The 18777-nt window shown below is 48.9% G+C and overlaps 2 protein-coding genes across 4 annotated transcripts in view; one reads left to right on the top strand and one right to left on the bottom strand.

Moving 5' to 3' along the window:
- Window positions 1–18777, top strand: part of PQBP1 (polyglutamine binding protein 1) — a 143816-nt gene that overhangs the window by 71734 nt on the left and 53305 nt on the right. The gene's annotated exons all lie outside the window — the stretch shown is intronic.
- On the bottom strand, window positions 1086–17370 carry KCND1 (potassium voltage-gated channel subfamily D member 1). Of its 2 annotated transcripts, XM_049767232.1 has the most exons (7): window positions 17336–17370; window positions 14614–15887; window positions 10490–10652; window positions 10311–10394; window positions 10126–10224; window positions 8074–8324; window positions 1086–2431 (listed from the first exon to the last, which is right to left on the bottom strand). In XM_049767232.1, exons 2-7 carry the CDS (start codon window positions 15732–15734, stop codon window positions 2206–2208), a joined length of 1944 nt encoding a protein of 647 aa, XP_049623189.1. In that variant the 5' UTR covers window positions 15735–15887; window positions 17336–17370; the 3' UTR covers window positions 1086–2205. The 2 variants fall into 2 exon arrangements, with proteins under 2 accessions (XP_049623189.1, XP_049623188.1); XM_049767231.1 differs by lacking the exon at window positions 17336–17370 and having other exon boundaries at window positions 14614–16145.

Here is an 18777-nt window from a genome sequence, read left to right as displayed (position 1 = left end):
AATACAAACTAAAGACACCTCAATAAGTGTCATGACCAAGCAATTCCCAAAGACAAGTGTGAGTGCAACATTCAATTATCAGACAGTCATCAGATAGGAAGGGAAGGGAGAATAAAGAAATTAAAGGATTCAGAGAGAGCAAAGTGGATAAGGCATTTGCCTTATATGGAACTTAACCTAGTACAGGAGTGATTCCTGAGTAAGCCTTAATCACCACTGGTTATGGCCCCAAACAAGCTAATAAAAATTTACCCAAGTATAATTCTATCCTGGATCTGTTTTCCTGTTGCTGAGAGAAAGAATTAGAGCACATAAAGTCCAGTGGACACATATCAAGTCTTCTAAGCCAGTCTCGCTGGTTGGTTATGGATTCAGTTCTTCAACTAAACCTCTTTTGTTGAAACCAGAAAGATGGCACAGCAGGTAGTGTGTTTGTCTTGTACAAGGTTGACCCTGCTTCAATCCCTGGCATCCCATATGGTCCCCTGGGCCCGCCAGGAGTGATTCCAGAGGGAAGAGCCAGGAATATACCCTGAGCATTGTTAGTTGTGTCCCCCCCAAACCCTCACCTCTTTTGTTATTCTTAGATTCCCAAGTTCTAGAAACCATCACCAACCTTGCTGCTTCATTGGTCCTTCTACAATTGAGAGGAATTTGAGTCAGAGTGTTACTAGGTCTGTAGAAATAGTACAGTTGTTTGTTTGTTTGTTTTTTGGTTTTTGGGCCATACCCGGCGGTGCTCAGGGGTTACTCCTGGCTGTCTGCTCAGAAATAGCGCCTGGCAGGCACGGGGGACCATATGGGACACCGGGATTCGAACCAACCACCTTTGGTCCTGGATCGGCTGCTTGCAAGGCAAACGCCGTTGTGCTATCTCTCCGGGCCCAGAAATAGTACAGTTGTAAGGCACTTGTCTTTTACATATCTGATCCCAATTGTCTCCTATGCTCCAAGCACTGCAAGGAGTGATCCCTGAGCATAGCTGGGTGTGGCTCTTAAACCAAAATAAATAAATAAAACAATATTTTATGCCCTCACCAGCCCAACCTTATACCCAAACCTATAAAATTAGGAGCAACTCATCCTCATCTCTCCACTCAGTTTTATTGACAGATGTAAATTAGAGCTTTATCAGCCACCAGCTGGGGGGGAGGGTAGTTCAGAGGACAGGAAACCTGAGATGATGCTTTATTTCAGCTTGAGTACAGACATAGGGCTCTGGAAGGTGACCCAAGAGGGAGAGAAGAAAGATGTGAATAGGACTGATGGGGGAGAGGGAGGTGACCAGTAAGTTTGTCCTGCCCCTTCCAACTCCTTGGATTCAAGAACAAGCTAAGCCCTTAGCCTTTGACACTTCTTAACTCCTGCCTAACAATATGGCATAAGCCTCTGATTTCCAAATACAGTCTACCTAGTAATAGTACCTAGCTAGTACCTAATACCTAGCTTGCCAGGTTCTTATCACAGTAAGTCCAGACTCTGGCCCAACCCAGCCATGAAGCAAAACTGGGAGGGGATAAGAGTAAGACATGGTGCCTCTGATTAGGGCAGATATAAAGACCATAGCAAACTGGGCAAAGGCTTTGAATAATGTCATGGCAGCAGCTGCTATTGCTAGAGTTTGCTAAGAGCCCAGAAAGAGGTTGGGATTCAAGGAACCCATTTTCAGCAGCAAGGGAATGAGGTGGTTGTTGTGCTATTGTATGTGTTGGGAAAGACAGCCTGATACCTCAGTTCAGGTTGGAGGTGGCAGGTTACTGCTGAGATCCACGGCCCATGGAATTCGGGGTTGCAATCCAAGCTTTGGAATCTGGGAAATGTAAGGCCTGGTGGAGGGTGGGAACCTCTCCAAAGGCCAGGTCAGAGTTGTCAGTTCTCTGCACCCCTAAGCCTCCACAACCCACAGGGAGGAACATGCAGGATACCAGCCAAAGAAGAGGGGCCAGAGCCAATCTGCTAAGCCAGGAGGCTAGAGTACAGAGAAAGCCCAGTCCTTGAGTGCATATCTGGTCATTGAGGCTGGGAGAAGTTTCTCTCACCCAGAAACTTCCCCATTAGATGACCACCTCCTCTGATAAAACTCCATTGTATGGGGGAGTAGAAGGGGTCCCACCCTGCCTCTCTTTGCCTCCCCCAAAATATGGCTTTGGAAAGGAGTCTCTCAGAACAGAAAGAAGAAAGCCCTCTGGGAGGTTGGTTTGCCCCTTACAGGGAAGAGATTTTAACAGTCTCATTCAGAAGGCAAGGGGTATCCAAGCTGGAGCTCCTGAGGGTGCTCCTGGCCCTGCCTCCAGCTCCAGGGGAGGAAGGCTGGTTCTCCTCCAGAGTGTTGGCAGGAGGGGTCGGGATACTGATGATAGCGGCCACAAAGTCCCGGTTGTCGCAGTTCAGATCAAGACAGTCATGGAGTTTAGCATTGAGGCTTGAACGGCTGTGGATAAGAGTGGAAAGATGAGGGATGGAGAGAGTACAGCAGATAAGTTGTTTGCCTTGCATGTGGCTAATCTAGGTTAAATACTTGGAATTTCATGAACTCACCAGGAGCAATCCTAGAAAGCAAAGATAGGAGTAACCCTTGAGCCCGGAGAGATAGTACAGCGGCGTTTGCCTTGCAAGCAGCCGATCCAGGACCAAAGGTGGTTGGTTTGTATCCCGGTGTCCCATATGGTCCCCTGTGCCTGCCAGGAGCTATATCTGAGCAGACAGCCAGGAGTAACCCCTGAGCAACACTGGGTGTGGCCCAAAAACCAAAATAAAATAAAATAAAATAAAGTGAAAAAGGAGTAAGCCTTGAGCCCAATAGGAGTGTGGTCCAAAACCAAGGAGGTATGGTAAAGAGAGGGAAAGATTCAGGGTCATTGGTGCAGGGATGCAGAAAGTATATTGGGGGTATTGCAGTTGGAACACTGAATACCTGGAACTGTTATTAAAAACCTTGTAGGGACAGGGATCAGAGCTGTGGCGTTAGAGGTAAGGCATCTGCCTTGCAAGCATTAGCCTAGGACGGACCACAGTTCGATCCCCCAGGGTTTCATATGGTCTCCCCAAGCCAGGAGCGATTTCTGAGTGCATAGCCAGGAGTAACACCTGAGCATCAATGGATGTGGCCCCCCAAAAAACAACACAAAACAAAACAAACGGGGCCGGGCGGTGGCGCTGGAGGTAAGGTGCCTGCCTTGCCTGCGCTAGCCTAGGATGGACCGCGGTTCGATCCCCCGGCGTCCCATATGGTCCCCCAAGAAGCCAGGAGCAACTTCTGAGCGCATAGCCAGGAGTAACCCCTGAGCGTCACAGGGTGTGGCCCAAAAACCAAAAAAAAAAAAACAAACAAACAAACATAAAACAAGATTCATTGGGGCCTGAGCGGTAGCGCTAGAGGTAAGGCATCTGCCTTGCAAGTGTTAGCCTAGGACAGTGGTCAGCAACCTTTTTTCAACTGAGCCAAATTTCGCCAAAACCACGATTGAAATTTATTTTGAGAGCCACACAGGACGCACACTGACAGAGGCTAGGAACAGAGTCTTGACTCCTGGAACAGCCACGAGGCACACAGAAGAGCCAAATTAAAAGTGTAAAGAGTGGGGCCGGGCAGTGGCGCTGGAGGTAAGGTGCCTGCCTTGCCTGCGCTAGCCTAGGACGGACCGCGGTTCAATCCCCGGCGTCCCATATGGTCCCCCAAGAAGCCAGGAGCAACTTCTGAGTGCATAGCCAGGGTGTGGCCCAAAAACAAACAAAGAAAAAAAGTGTAAAGAGCAACATGTGGCTCACGAGCCTCAGGCTGCCGACCACTGGCCTAGGACAAACCATGGTTCAATCCCCCAGCATCCTATATGGTCCCCCCAAGCCAGGAGCGATTTCTGAGCACATAGCCAGGAGTAACCCCTGAGTGTCAAATGGGTGTGGCCTCCCCCCCAAAAAAACACTTTATAAAAAACCTTGTAGGAACAAAAGAAATAGTATAGCAGATAGGACATTTGTCTTGCATTCAGCAAAACAAATTCAGCAAATTCAGAACTGAGTTTGAGCCCTAACACCAAATATAGCCCCCAAATACCATCAGGTATAATTCCCAAGAACAGAGCCTGGAATAAGTTCTGAGCATACTTGACTGTGACAACTGTCATTACCTCCAAATGCTTTGCAAGTCATGGTGTCTTTCCACATAAAAAGACATGGAGGGACTGGCAAGATAGTACACGGGGTAAGATACTTGCCTTGCATGTGGCCTACCCAGGTTCAATCCTGTGCACCAGTGCTCTGAGTACTGCCAGGAGTCACCACTAAGTATAGAGTCAGTAGTAAGCCCAGAACATAGCAGGGTGTGGCCACTCCCCAAATAAATCACTGACAGTTGGAGGTAAGCTAGCTCCCTCCCTCCCTCCCTCCCTTCCTTCCTTCCTTCCTTCCTTCTTGTTACTGAGAGCCAGAAGGTACAGCAAGTAAGGCACCTCCTTTCTTGTGACTAACCCCTGTTTCATCCCAGTATCTCAAGGTTCACTAGCACTACCAGGAGTGGCTCCAATCATCCCACTCCAAAAAACAATCAAACTTGTGCACTTGTAACTGCAATCAGAAAATTTATTGAGCACCTACTAAGGGCTGCAAAATGCTTGCTTTCCCTGCATCCTCAATTATGGTGGTATAAGACAAAGTCTTTACAGTTAAATAGTCTTGGGCTAGACTCTTTTTTTTTTTTTTTGGTTTTTGGGCCACACCCTGTGACACTCAGGGGTTACTCCTGGCTATGCGCTCAGAAGTTGCTCCTGGCTTCTTGGGGGACCATATGGGACGCCGGGGGATCGAACCGCGGTCCGTCCTAGGCTAGCGCAGGCAAGGCAGACACCTTACCTCCAGCGCCACCGTTGGGCTGGACTCTTGATCCTCCCCCTTGTTTTGGTTGTTGGCTATACCTGGCAATACTTAGGAGTTACTCCTGGCTCTGCACTCAGAAATCTCTCCTGGCAGGCTCAGGGGTTCATATGGAATGCCAGAAATCGAACCTGAGTCCGTCCCAGGTCGGCTGCATGCAAGGCAAAGGGACTATCACTGTGCTATTGCTCCAGCCCCTTGACCCCCTTTGAGCACCATTAAATCAACCTACTTCCTTCCTTCATTCCTTCTTCTCTTATACCCTGCCTTCCTTCTCTTCTCTCTCTTTATTTCTATGGTTTGGGGGCCATGCACAGCGGTGCTCAGGGCTTTCTCCCTGCTCTGCACTCAGGCATCACTCCTGGAAATGCTCAGGTGACTGCATGGGATGCCAGGGATCAAACCCAGTTGGGCCACAAGCAAGTCACGCTCCCTATCAGCTGTACTATCATTACGCTGCAAGTCCAGCTAAATCTATCTTTCTTCTCATAGGGAGCATATGGATAATATTATTTCCTGTTTTCTGGGGTTGTCAGGTGAGTTAATAAAGGGTACAAAATGCCTGGTATATAAAGTATACAGGATAGAGCTGGAGTGATAACACAGCAAATAGAGAATTGGCCTTGCACACAGCAGACCCGGGTTCGAATACCTGATATCCCATATGGTCTCCAAGCACTGCCAGGAGTGATTTCTGAGTGTAAAGCCAGGAGTAATCTCTGAGTACTGCCAGGTGTGGCCCAAAAGACAAGCAAAAATAAAATTAAAAAAAAAAACTAAAAAAATGGGCCAGAGAGATAGCACAGCGGTAGGGTGTATGCCTTGCATGCAGAAGGATGGTGGGGTGGTTTGAATCTCGGCATCCCATATGATCCCCTGAGCCTGCCAGGAGCAATTTCTGAGTGTAGAGCCAGGAGTAACCCCTGGGTACTGCCGGGTGTGACCCATAAACAAACAAACAAACAAAAAAACCAAAAACCAAAACAAAAAAGCCAAAAGTAAATGAATAAAATAAAATAAAATAAAATAAAGTGGGCCTGGAGAGACAGCACAGTGGTAGAGCGTTTGCCTTACACGCGGCCAAACCAGGATGGACCCCAGTTCGATTCCCAACATCCCATATGGTCCCCCAAGCCTGCCAGGTGAGATTTCTGAGCGCAGAGCCAGGAGTTACCCCTGAGCACTACCGGTGTGACCCAAAATAAAAGCAAAAATAAATAAATAAAAATAAAAAAATAAATAAATAAAATAAAGTATATAGGCAAAGTATTATTTGGAGGTGGGTTTGGGCCACACCCAGTGATGCTCAGGGGTTATTCCTAGCTATGCACACAGAAATCGCTCCTGGCTCGGGGGTCTATAAGGGACGTCAGGAATCAAACCTAGATCCATCCTGGGTCAGCTGTGTGCAAGGCAAATGCCCTATCACTGTGCTATCGCTTCGGCCTCTAGGCAAAGTATTATTAACTTTCATAATTACTCTTTGGAATGCCCAAATCCTTACAATAATAGCTTCTACTAAGAACCATGCCATGTGGTCCTGGTTCTTCCTCAGTTTATCCCTCCTCCACCCCCATTCTACTCTCCTGGCAGCAGCTGCCCCTGGGGTTTCTTTGGTCTGTCCCAAAGCACATGTTTCCATCTTCCACCCTTGCTCAGACTATGTGCACTTCTCAGTAAGTTTTCCCTCTCCCCACAGCACTAACTCCCTTGGCTATGATGTTACCTCAACAAAGCCCCCCTTGACCACACCATTAGAATAGAAGCATTACCCCACTCTTGCCCACTCTGTCCTTCCTTGATTTCTTTTTTCTTCTCCACTATCTATCTTCCTTAATTTCTTTTTCTTCTTCACAATTAATACTCTACATCATCTTTCTTTGTTTATTCAATGAGTCATCTGGCTAGAATAAGAGTTCTAGAGGTCAGAAAATACTGCTGCCTATTCAGTGCTGTATCCAAATTGTATGTAGTAGGTGCTCAATAAATGTCTGTTGATATTATGAAAAGGCTGGAGAGATAATACAGCATACAGTGCATTGTCTTGCATGTGCCCAGGTTCAACCCCCAGTAACCAATATAATCCCTGACAAGCACTAGATGTGATCTCTGAGCACAGAATCAGGAATAAGCCTCAAGCACTATTGGGTGTGGAGAAAATAAAAACAAAAATAAAGTCACTCTGGGCCAGAGAGATAGCATGGAAGTAAAGCATTTGCCTTGCATGCAGAAGGTCGGTGGTTCGAAACCCAGCATCCCATATGGTCCCCCGAGCCTACCAGAAGCGATTTCTGAGCATAGAGCCAGGAGTAAACCCTGAGTGCTGCCATGAGTGACCAAAAATAAAAAAATAAAATAAAGTCACTCAAGGATTTGAATTTTCAGGGTCAGAGCAACAATATACAGCAGGTAGAGCATTTGCCTTGCATGCATCCAACCCATGTTCAATCCCCATCACCCCATATGGTTCGCTGAGCCTACCAGGAGTGATCCTTGAGCACAGATGTGAGTCCCCATACTTCAATATCATTCCATATGCTGGCCTGGGCAACCTACTCTCCCTGAAGTGGACTCATTGAAATCACACTGGTGCTGTGGGACAGAAGCCGCCTACAGCAGTTGGGTCTGAGTTTCTACATATTATTTTGGTTTGGGGGGGGGCACATGCAACAATGCTCAAGAGCCATTTCCAGATCTGTGCTGGGGGTGCTCCTACATCTGTGTTTGGGGAATACATGCTGTGCTGGGGATAGAACCCAATCGACCAGTATGTGTTCATCCTATTGAACTATCTACCCCTCTAGCACTCTTTAGGCAGAGAGGAGTTTCCCAAGCAGTATGTTCGGGGAACTGTCCTTATGATTCTTAGACAATTGGGTCTCTGGCTTAATACAAGTGCCTAATAATGCCATGCCATTGCAGTCTTATTATAGTATGGGGAATTCACTGGGCCACACTGGTGGTACTTGGAGTATGTCCATTATGTTCAGTAGTGCGTGGAGACTTCTAGGGCTGCACCCGGAGGCCCCTATGCAGTGCTAGGAATCAAACCGTGGTTTGTTATGACAGTGCCTTAGCCCCTGTCCTCTGATTCCAGCCCTTGGTCTGAGCTTTAGTTTGTCTCTGGGAGTCCTAACATTCCAGTCCTTCAGTCAAGCTCTATGCTTATCCCAGAAGGGCCCAGCAGGGTGGGTGAGGACTTACCTCTGAGGCACAGGGCTTCTCTGCAGCCCTGCCATTGTGTCCAGCTCCTGCATACTGCCACGACTGACTGAGGCGGTGGAGTTGGCAAGGCGGATGGCACGGCGTCTGGCCCTACGGGGGCAGCAATAGGCAAGCAGGCTGCCAGGCCCCATGGGCTGAGAAGACACAGAGGTGCTGCGGCTAGTGCGGCCACCCAGTGACATAGTGCCCAAGGTCTCACTATAGGTTAACTCATCTGCAAACTCGTGGCACTGTGGGCAGAAACAAGGTGTAGTCAGAACAACAGCTGAGACCTGGCACTAAGTCTTGGTACAAGCAGTTTCTAGAAGTTTCTCTCTGTCTCTGTATGTTGGTCTCCCTTTTCCTCTGTCTCTCACACTCACTCTATCTCTCACTGTCTCTGTCTTTTTTGGGGGGTCACACTCGGCAGCACTCAGGGGTTATTCCTGGCTCTACGCTCAGAAATCACTCCTGGCAGGCTTGGGGGATCATATGGGATGCCGGGATTCGAACCACCGTCCTTCTGCATACAAGGCAAACACCCTACCTCCGTGCTATCTCTCTGGCCCTTGTCTCTGTCTTTAATCTCTATTCCTATCTTTCTTTTTGTTGTGAAGCAAGATAGATTTTTGTTTGGTTGGTTGGTTGGTTGATTTTTTTTGTTTGTTTTTGGGGTCACAGCCAATGATGTTCAGTGGTTACTTCTTGCTCTGCACTCAGGAATTACTCCTAACAGTTTTTGAGGAACCATATGAGATGCTGAGAATCAAACTTATGTTAGATTTATGCTAAGCTAATTTCCTACCCATTGTACAATAATCTATAGCTCCAAATCAAGATAGTTTTTTTTTTTTTGGTTTTTGGGCCACACCCAGCAGTGCTCAGGGATTACTCCTGGCTGTCTGCTCAGAAATAGCTCCTGGCAGGCACAGGGGACCATATGGGACACCGGGATTCGAACCAACCACCTTTGGTCCTGGATTGGCTGCTTGTAAGGCAAACGCCGCTGTGCTATCTCTCTGGGCCCAAATCAAGATAGTTTTTACTGAGTAAAACTTATTTAGAAAGGTGTGAGGGGATGCACTACTGTGTCTAAAAAGTAAATGGGAGGAATACTGGAGCAATTTCACAGTGGTAGGGTATTTGCTTTGCATGCAGTCACCTGGGACTGACCCAGGTTGGATCTCTGGTATCCCATATGGTCCCCCGAGCCTGCCAGGAGCGGTTTCTGAGTGCAGAGCCAGGAGTAACCCCTGAGAACCACTGGCTGTGGCCTGAAAACCAAAAAATAAAAATAAAAAGGAATTGAGAGAGAAAAGTAAAATGTCTATCCTAGAGGCAGACAGGGGAGGGCAGGAGGAAAACTGGGGAGGTCAGTGCCAGGAAATGGGTACTAGTAAAGGGCCATTTAAGTCATACATTGTATGACTGAAACAAAATCATGAACAACTTTGTAACCATAATGCTTAAATAAAGTATTTAGTTAAAAAATAAATGTGAGGGGAGGGGCCAAGCTAAAAAAAAAAAGAAATGTAATAAGTTTCAAGTGTTTGTGTTTTGTTTTGGAGCCATACCCACCAATGCTCAGGTAGCAGTGGCACAGCGGTAGGGCTTTCGTTGGGAATTGATTGAACTCAGTCAGCTGTGTGAAAAGGAAATGCCCAATTCTCTACTTTCTCTCTAAAAGCCCTCTTTCTACTTTTGTCCCAATCTCTGTGTCTGCCTGCATATATCTCTCACTCTGTCTTTTTTCTCACTCTCTCTGTCTCTGTACTCTCACTCTACCTCTCTCTGCCTGAGATTGAACCCAGAGCCCCACATCTATGAGGCACATCCTCTGCCACAGAGCACAGCATCCCAGGATCCAGGAAGTTGTTTTCAGTTGCCTCCCTTGGGTTCTAGGGCCATTCTTTCAGGAAGCCCTACTTAATGCTCACAGTTAGTAATGCTAACACCCCACCTGTTCCCCGGAGGAGGCTCAGCAGCAGAGGGTTTCCCTTCCGTCAGCCACACCCCCATTCCCTCAACTACACCAAAAGACAAAGGCCTCACCGTTGTCTTCTCCAGACAGTGAAGCAGGTGGTGATGTTGGTGCTCAAAGGCAGAACGATTTCTAAAGAACAATACTTGCTCGTCCCTGCTACCACTGCCCTAGATTACACAGAGCAGAAAGATAGTCTCAGTTCCTCAGGTTTTCAGGCATCACTACCAGGATCACAATCTCATCCTCTACCTACCTCAAGGCCCCCATTCTGCTTGTACTGCAGGAAGGCATTGGTGGTACCACTCTTTGCCAAGCGGATCCTTGCCAGGCGCACTTTCTATCAAGAGAGGAGGTAGAAGGGGTGAGGCAGGGAAAGCCAGAGAAACTTGGCCAAGGAGGGAGAGGGGCCCTTCATTGGGTAGGTGTGGTTACCTGCTGGGCTCGGCGCTTGTCTGCACGCTGGTTCTGATGGTAGATGCGGCTAAAGTTGGATACAATGACTGGCACTGGCAGGGCAATGACCAGAACACCACTGAGTGAACAGATGGATCCAAAAATCTTTCCAGCAATGGTGCTGGGTACCATGTCTCCATAGCTGTCAGGGGGTGATGCGTAGGAGAAAAGTAGGACAAGGTCAAAGCAAATACTCACTACCACTTAGTCCCCCACCCTCCATTCCATCCAACCCTAATTGTCTCAGTAATCCAAACTCTCTGAGCCTCAATTTTGTAAATATAACATTTTATTCTGTAAAATGAAGGGTTGACCTTTCTGGCCATCATTGAAGATTGAATGAGAAATGAACCTGGCCCTTAGTTCCTACCATCTGCTGCGTACAAACTACACACTAAGCATCTGAGAAGGAGGAAGATCTAGGCAGGAATATAACCTCTGGGAGAAGAAAACCAACTACCCCTACCCAACTGAAAGAGCCAAGAGACCCAGGAGCAAAGCTCTATTTATTTTGATTGCACCTTTTAGGTAAAGCCTTGAAACTGTCTTAGGAAAAAGCAGGAGGGGAGCCTTGAAACTTGCTTTATTCAGGTCATCACCTCCCATGGAGATGAAGCAGAGGCAAGCTTGTATTGAAGGTGAGGTAGAGGAAGTTTGGGATATACCCAGAGGTATTCAGTGCTTATTCCTGGCTTTGAGCCCAGGGATCACTCCTAGCAGGGCTCAGGATACCATGTATGGTGCTAGGATCAAACCTGGGTCATCTGCATGCAAAGCAAGCACTCTAACCACTATATTATGGCTCTGGTCCCAGTAGACACAACCTTCCCAAGTAGTTTCACAGCAGGAACACACAAAGCTCAAAGACGTTTCACTGACTCAGATGCCTGGAATCATATAATCCACTTTTTCTAAGCAGAAGATCTGTAAAAGTCTTCCACAGAAACACCAAGTGTGTTGACTACAGCTTTCAGACCTCTTCTCAGGCTGGCCCTTGCTCTTTAGCCTACCGGAATGGCTCATCTGACTTTATTTTATCTCATTACAAAATTTCTCTATTGGGCTGGAGAGATAGTACAGTAAATAATGCATGTGCCTTGCATACACCAGATCTGGGTTCTATCCCTGGCATATCATATGGTTGACTGAGAACCACCAGGAGTAACCTTTTTTTTTTTTTTGGTTTTTGGTTTTGAGTCACACCCAGCAGTGCTCAGGGGTTACTCCTGGATCTCTGCTCAGAAATTTCTCCTGGCAGTCTCTGGGGACCCTAGGGGAAGCCGGGATTCGAACCACCGTCCTTCTGCATGCAAGGCAAACGCCTACCTCCATGCTATCTCTCCGGCCCAGGAGTAATTTCTGAGTGCAGAAACAGGAGTAATCACTGATCATCATTCAATGTGTCCCAAAAACTAAAAAAAAAAAGTCCATCCAACTTGGTTCTATGCTGTGTCATCTCAGATTATGTCTTGAACTGCAAGATATGAGCTGCAGCTATCCATCCTTTTCAGGCTTGTGGTGAGAACTGAATAGGGCAAAAAGCCATCAAAATATCCAGCTCTGGGTCACAGAGAGGACAGCAAATAAGGTGCTCGCCTTGCATAAAGCCTACCAGGCTTTGATCCCAAAGCTCAGTTGTCACCTGAGCACCTCCAAGAATGATCTCTGAACAGAGTCTAAGCACTGCCAGGTGTTGCCTGCCACCAAAAAAATTCTAGTTCCATCCTGTTTTATTATTTTTACTTTTTCTATTATTACTATTTGTTCATCAATCCAATCCTAAACCTCCAAACAGAATGAATTTCTAGGCTATTAAAACCTCAAGTTAATTCTGTACCTCTATTAAAGGACTGAAAAGCCCTGCCCATCTATTCAACAGATACTGAACATAACTATGTGTCTGATCTCAAGTAGGGGGATTTGGGAAAAGATTATAGTAGTTGGAATAGACAACTGGAGTACATGCTTTCTGCATGTGGGGGACCTGTGTTCAAACTTGGATACCCATCTGTTGGGTTACACTTTATTTTACCTAAAACAAAGTTTATTCCTGTTTTTTTTTGTATCTGTTTTTTTACAACTTGGTTTCAACCCAAAACAAAGATTGTCCTACTTGCAAACCTTGGTGGGTTTTCTTTCCCACCCATGAATGATCTCTGTACTCAATAAAAACGGTAGTGCTGGCAGTCATCGAGCTCCATAGTAGGTAGAAGACTACATGTGTTTCACTCAGCCTAGTCTGGATTATTTCTTGTGAGACCCTGATTCAGACTCGTTCACCTGGGCTTGGAGATACAGTGCATGGGGTGATTTTACACCCATGGTCCCCAAGCACAATTATCTGTGTCTCAGAAACAAAATATTGGTTTGGTAATTTCATTTAATACTCTTATTCCAGCCATGTCATTTTTGTTTGTTTGTTTGTTTGTTTTGTTTTGGGGCCACACCTGGTGACACTCAGGGGCTACTCCTGGCTCTGTATTCAGAAATCACTCCTGGTTTGGAGGACCATAGGGAAGCCAGGGATTGAACCAGGTCTGTCCTGGATCAGTTGTGTGCAAGGTAAATGAAATGCCCTACCACTGCACTATCACTCCGGGCCCTCCACCCATGTCTTTCTTCTCAAGAACTGACAATTTTTTTTGTGGTTTTTGGGTCACACCCGGCAGTGCTCAGGGGTTATTTCTGGCTCCAGGCTCAGAAATTGCTCCTGGCAGGCACAGGGGACCATATGGGGCGCCGGGATTCGAACCCATGACCTCCTGCATGAAAGGCAAACGCCTTACCTCCATGCTATCTCTCCGGCCCCAAGAACTGACCATTTTTAAAAAGACAGAAATATCTTGTGATGTGGAACATTAGGAATCATAAAGCCGGTGATAACTTCACAGCAAATAATTCTAGAATGTTCCAGGATGTGGGTCCTCAAGACAATGAATTGAGTGATAAAGTCAATATCTATTTATCCCTTTTTGTTTGTTTGTTTTGGGGCCACACAGGGCCATACTCAGGGCCTACTTTGGGCTCTGTGCTCCTAGTGGGCTCAGGGGACTATATCAGGTGCCAGGGATTAAACCTGGGTTGGCCAAGTGCAAGGCACTACTTTCGCTCAGGCTCCCATCAATACTTATGTATCCTGCACCAGAAACATTCAGAGACCTTTCACAAAATCATCAAAACCTCCCTTAGATTATGAAGACATACTTGTTGGTCATTTTAAGACAAAGTTAATCAAATGAGATAATTCACTTGGGGTGGGGTTTGTTGAGCCACATCAGGGAGCTCTCAGGGGTTACTCCTGGCTCTGAGTTCAGAAATTACTCCTGGGGCCGGAGAGATAACATGGAGGTAGCATATTTGCCTTGCATGCAGAAGGACGGTGGTTCAAATCCCGGCATCCCATATGGTCCCCTGCCAGGAGTGATTTCTGAGCATGGAGCCAGGAGTAACCCCTGAGCTACCGGGTGTGACCCCCCCCCAAAAAAAGAAAAGAAATTACTCCTGGCATGCTTGGGGGACCATATATGTCAGAGATAGAAACTAGGTTGGCCACATTCAAGGCAAGTGGCCTACCCATTGTGCTATTGTTCCGGCCCCAAATGAGATAATTCTTAAACCTGAGGCTTCAGACTAGGAGAATCAAGGCATTGTGAGAGCTGGAAGGGATCTGGATATTAGTTCAATTCCTCCACTTGTTTGGGTGCTTTGGTGTTTTTTTTTGTCTTTTTTGTTTTTAGACCTCACTCAGTAGTGTTGAAAGCTTACTCTTGGCTCTGCAACTCATGAATCACTCTTGGTGGAGTTTGGGGGATCACATGTGGTACCGAGGATTGAACCCAGGTTGGATATATACCTGCCATCTCACTACCTACTAAGTTGGCATCAGGTCTTGTTTCTGTGGTGTCAGGAATCAAAGCCAGGACTTAATCTTTGCAAGTCGTAAGAGTGGCCACTGAGCTACACTCTTAACACTTATCCTTCCGTTTCGACAGATGAGCAAACTGAAGCTCAAGCTGAAAGAAAGGCCATTTCTCTGACCTACATTTTACAAAGAGGTGAAGAGTGACTGCTCAGGCCAGCCCCAACACAGGCTCCACACTCACCCAAGGGTGGTCATGGTCACTATGGTATACCAGAAGGCCGCAGGGATGCTAGTGAAGTTGGTCTTTGCTGTGCCCTTCTCTGCATAAAACATGACTGTGGCGAAGATGATGATGGCCATGGTAAGGGAAAAGAGGAGAAAGCCCAGCTCAGAGGCACAGCTCTTGAGTGTGTAGCCCAGGATCCGCAAGCCCTGTGAGTGCCTGGAGAATTTGAAGATGCGGAACACCCGGAACACTCGCAGAGTGACAAAGGCACCTGAAACATCGTCTTTCTTGGGCACAAAGAGGCTGATGTAGTAGGGCAAGATAGCGACCACATCAATGAGGCTCATGACACTACGCAGGAAGCGGCAGCGACTAGGGGCAGCAAAGAGCCGCAGGAGGTATTCGCCGGTGAATATAAGCACACAGGCTGTGTCCATGCAAAAAAAGGCCAAGGGGAAGCGATCTCCGCAGGGCTGCTCCCCAGAGGGCAGCGGCGTGGGCCCTCTGCATGGGATGGTCTCCACCACATTGGCAATGACAGACACGGCGATGAAGAAGCCAGTCACATAGTAGAAGACCAGGGCTGCAGTGCTCGTGTGAGGGTTCTCAAAGGCTCGCCAGAGTCGCTGGCGGAGGGTGCTGCCTGCGGGCAGCGCTGGCCCGTCGTTGGTCTGCTCGGTCTCCTCATCTTCTGCCAGGTGTTCGGCATTCTCCTTCTTCCGGTCCCGGTACTCTTCCAGGCAGCAGTCACCGATGAACTCGGGGACCAGGCCGTAGAAAGCCAGCTCCTCGTCGAAGGCCTGGATACACTCCTGCCGCGGGCAGTGCAGGAGGCCCGTGCGGTAGAAATTGAGGACGTGACGGAACATGTCAGGGTCACGGTCAAAGAAGTACTCGCCCAAATCGGCGTCATAGAAGAATTCCTTCTCAGAGCTGCCCAGCAGCGTATCGGGGTACCGGTCTAGGGTGTTCTTCCAGGTCTCAAAGCGCCGGCCGCTGACATTCACCACCAGAACCTCATCCCCACGGGTAGCCTTCACCCCCGGAGCAGGCGGCAGGGGCTGCTGAGCTAGGGGCAGCCAGCCAACGGCGGCCGCCCGTGCAAAGGGCAGCCACGTGGCCACACCTGCTGCCATCCCGTTGGCCTGGCTGGCACCCCTTCCGCGCACAGGCAGTAGGACCTTTCAGGAGAATGTGGCTGCCTCCAGAATGGTGGGAGCTTGGAGAGGCCTTGGGCCGCTCGCACAAGGAAACCGGTGGTCTAAAGAAGCTGGAACCAGGAGGAGGAACTATACACACAGGCAGGGATGGGGAGGGTTATTTAGAGGGCTTGAGGATGGGGACCTGAGGGACATCTCGAGAAGCACTAAAGGGACTAAGGGACTGGAAGAGGAGCAGGAAACGGATGTCTAGGGGAGCCTGGAAAGATCCCAGCGAGGGTGGGGAAAATAGGTGATTTTAGAATTGTCACTAGGTACCACAGAGATGTCTGGAAGGGAAGGCTCTGAGGGCCACTAATCTCTCACTCTCAAGAATTCTGAGAGCAAGAAAACTTGAAACCCGTTTGAGGGAGGGGGGGAAAAGAGGGGAAAAGGACATCCAGAGAGGCTAGAACTGGGGCTGGAGGTATCTGAGAGGTGCAGCGTCTGGGGGAACCAAAACGGAAGAATAATGCCACCACTGGGCTCCTCCTAGTCCCCACCCTCAAAATTTCTAAGTAGATTAAGGGGTTGGAGCCCCTCCTCTCTTGGATCTAGAAAAGGAGGTGATGCAGGGGCCAGAGCGCTAGGACAGCGGTAGGGTGTTTGACTTGCACACAGCTGATCCAGGACAGACCTGGGTTCAATTCCTGGCATCCCATATGGTTCCCCCAAGCCAGGAGTGATTTCTGAGCGCACAGCCAGGAGTAACCCCTGAGCATCATCGGGTGTGTCCCGAAAACCAAAAAAAAAAAAAGGTGATGCATCCAGGTTGGTTGGCCAGGAGGTTGTAAAGAGGCTGCGAGGTGCCTTGGAGGTGTCTAGAACAGCCAAGAATAGCTTGGAGGGAAGTGTCTACACTTATAGGACTTCTGGGACAAGAAGGAGTGGTGGGGCCTCTAGTGCGCGCGTCTAGGAGTATCTAAAGGGGCAAAGAATTGCTGGAATGTATTTCATAGAAGGCCGGTGTGTGTGTGTGTGTGTGTGTGTGTGTGTGTGTGTGTGTGTGTGTCGGTGTGTGTGTCGGTGTGTGTATAAGGGGGGTTATCACACCTGGTCCACATTCACAAGGACTCCAGATAGAGGACAGGCGCCTGGGGGGATCCCAAGGGCTGCAAGGAAGTTCCCCAGGACACCCAGAGGATGTTTTTCTAGATTTTTAAACTAAAAAGAGGAGAGGACAAAAATGGACTGGGGAGTTTGGGGAGTTGTGAGAGGGGCTAGTGGGGAAGCTGAGATAAGACTGAATCCCACCACTGGGGGCTGGTCTGGGGAAAACCACACCTCGGGGGCTGGCGGTCGGTGTACAGTTGGACAGCGCAGCAGCAGCCTCGGGCAGCTCAGTGGCAGGAGGAAGAAAATCAAACACAGGCAGACCCCGAAGAGGCAGCACAGGCAAGGGGTGCGTGGGCTGGGTCCGGGGAAGGAGGTTATGGAAGGACAAGGTCCAGCAGGACCACTGGGAACCCCAGCTGGACAAGCTAGGGCATGGGGTCTGGGTGGGGACTCCCTCCCCCACCCCTTGGGGCGATCCTCACCTGTGTCCCCTTCAGCCGCAGCGGAAACAGCGGTGGGCCTGGGCGGGGGGGGGTGGTACCCCGGAGCTCCTTCCCCCCTCTGCAGAGCAGCCCGAGTTCGCCGCCTCCTCTGGCTCTCCCCGCCCCTCTGAGCTTTCCCGAAGGGAGTGAGCAAAACAGGGAGGGGCTTGGTGCCTCCTGGAGCCCCCTCCCCTAGGGCAGCCCGAGAAGGACCCGTGGGAGACTCCTCCTCTTCCAAAGCTGGTTGGGTCTCAATCACGTCTTCTAGAAAATGGGGGTGGCAGGGAGTGTGGCCAATTCTCCCCACCTTCTTCATGGACTCCTCCCCCAGAAGCTCCCACCACACTTCTGAATCAGCAGTACTTAGCAGAGCCAGATCGATGGGGAGGCGTCTGGTAATGGCCCCAGTAATAGCCCCAGAGCCGGTGCCAGGCGGAATGATGCAGCTGCTGGGGCCCCTCCCTGCCTCCCAGCTGGGGGTGGAGTAGTTGGCGAAACTGGGTTGGGAGGAAATCTAGAAGGGGGCGTGTCTAGATGCTCAGAGCCCGCCCCCTGTTTCCTGGGAAGAGGCGCGGTTTAGAGGCCAGCTATGGCCCAGACTGATGCTGCAGGACTACAACACTGACCTGGGGCTTTGGGGCTTGGCAATTTAGGGGCAAAGGTTTTGTGGCTGGAGTCAATCCAGATTCCCCCCACCCCCATACCAGGCAGGCCTGGCTCAAGAGGAGCCAGGTTCACTTAGCATCGCTCCCCCAACTCCTTGATGGCAGGAACATAGGATACACAGCACTTCCTGCTGGGGTGTGTTCTTAGCCCACCTTTGCCACCGACTACGTAGTCCTTAAGCAGGTGACTTGCATGTTTCCTCAGGCATATCAGATAATGGCTTCTCCCACACACACACTCATTAGAGAGGGGGGTGATGGAAAGGGGAGGCTGCAAGGGACACAGAAGCAGCCTCATCTTTATTACAGGTCTGTGGTAATTGGGGTACAGTAACGCAGAGTGAGGTTTTGTGTTTCAATGTGCCCACCACTATAACCTCCATTTGCTAACCTTGCAACACTCATGAGGTATCCATTTTTATTCTTTTTGGTTTTGGGGTCACACCCGGCAGCGCTCAGGGGTTTCTCCTGGCTCTACGCTCAGAAATCGCTCCTGGCAGGCTCCGAGGATCATATGGGATGCCGGGATTCAAACCGCAGTTCTGCATGCAAGGCAAATGCCTTGCCTCCACGCTATCTCTCTGGCTCCGAGGTATCCATTTCTATTCCTTTCCCCACCTGCCCATGTCCACCCAAATAATCTCTCCAATCCCTTTCCCAACCAATCTGTCCCTGTTCATTCACCAACTCACTCATGTAGTTTGGTATTCACTCCATCCACAAAGTCTAACCATCTAGCCAGTCTCCAGCCATCTTTGTCCATTCTATTTACTCATT

Source organism: Suncus etruscus, chromosome X, assembly GCF_024139225.1.
Source record: "Suncus etruscus isolate mSunEtr1 chromosome X, mSunEtr1.pri.cur, whole genome shotgun sequence".
NCBI classification, from domain to species: domain Eukaryota; kingdom Metazoa; phylum Chordata; class Mammalia; order Eulipotyphla; family Soricidae; genus Suncus; species Suncus etruscus.
The sequence above is the reverse complement of the archived record's forward strand: the minus strand, read 5'-3'. Positions and strand labels throughout refer to the sequence as shown.

Excerpts from the sequence above, each read along its gene's own strand:
- KCND1 (XM_049767232.1), bottom strand. The coding sequence starts at position 15,734 with ATGGCAGCAGGTGTGGCCACGTGGCTGCCCTTTGCACGGGCGGCCGCC. Across the intron at positions 10,653-14,613 it reads GTGACCATGACCACCCTTGG|CTATGGAGACATGGTACCCA; the intron begins GTGAGTGTGGAG and ends ACCCCCTGACAG. Across the intron at positions 2,432-8,073 it reads AGAAGCCCTGTGCCTCAGAG|CCGTTCAAGCCTCAATGCTA; the intron begins GTAAGTCCTCAC and ends TCTTATCCACAG.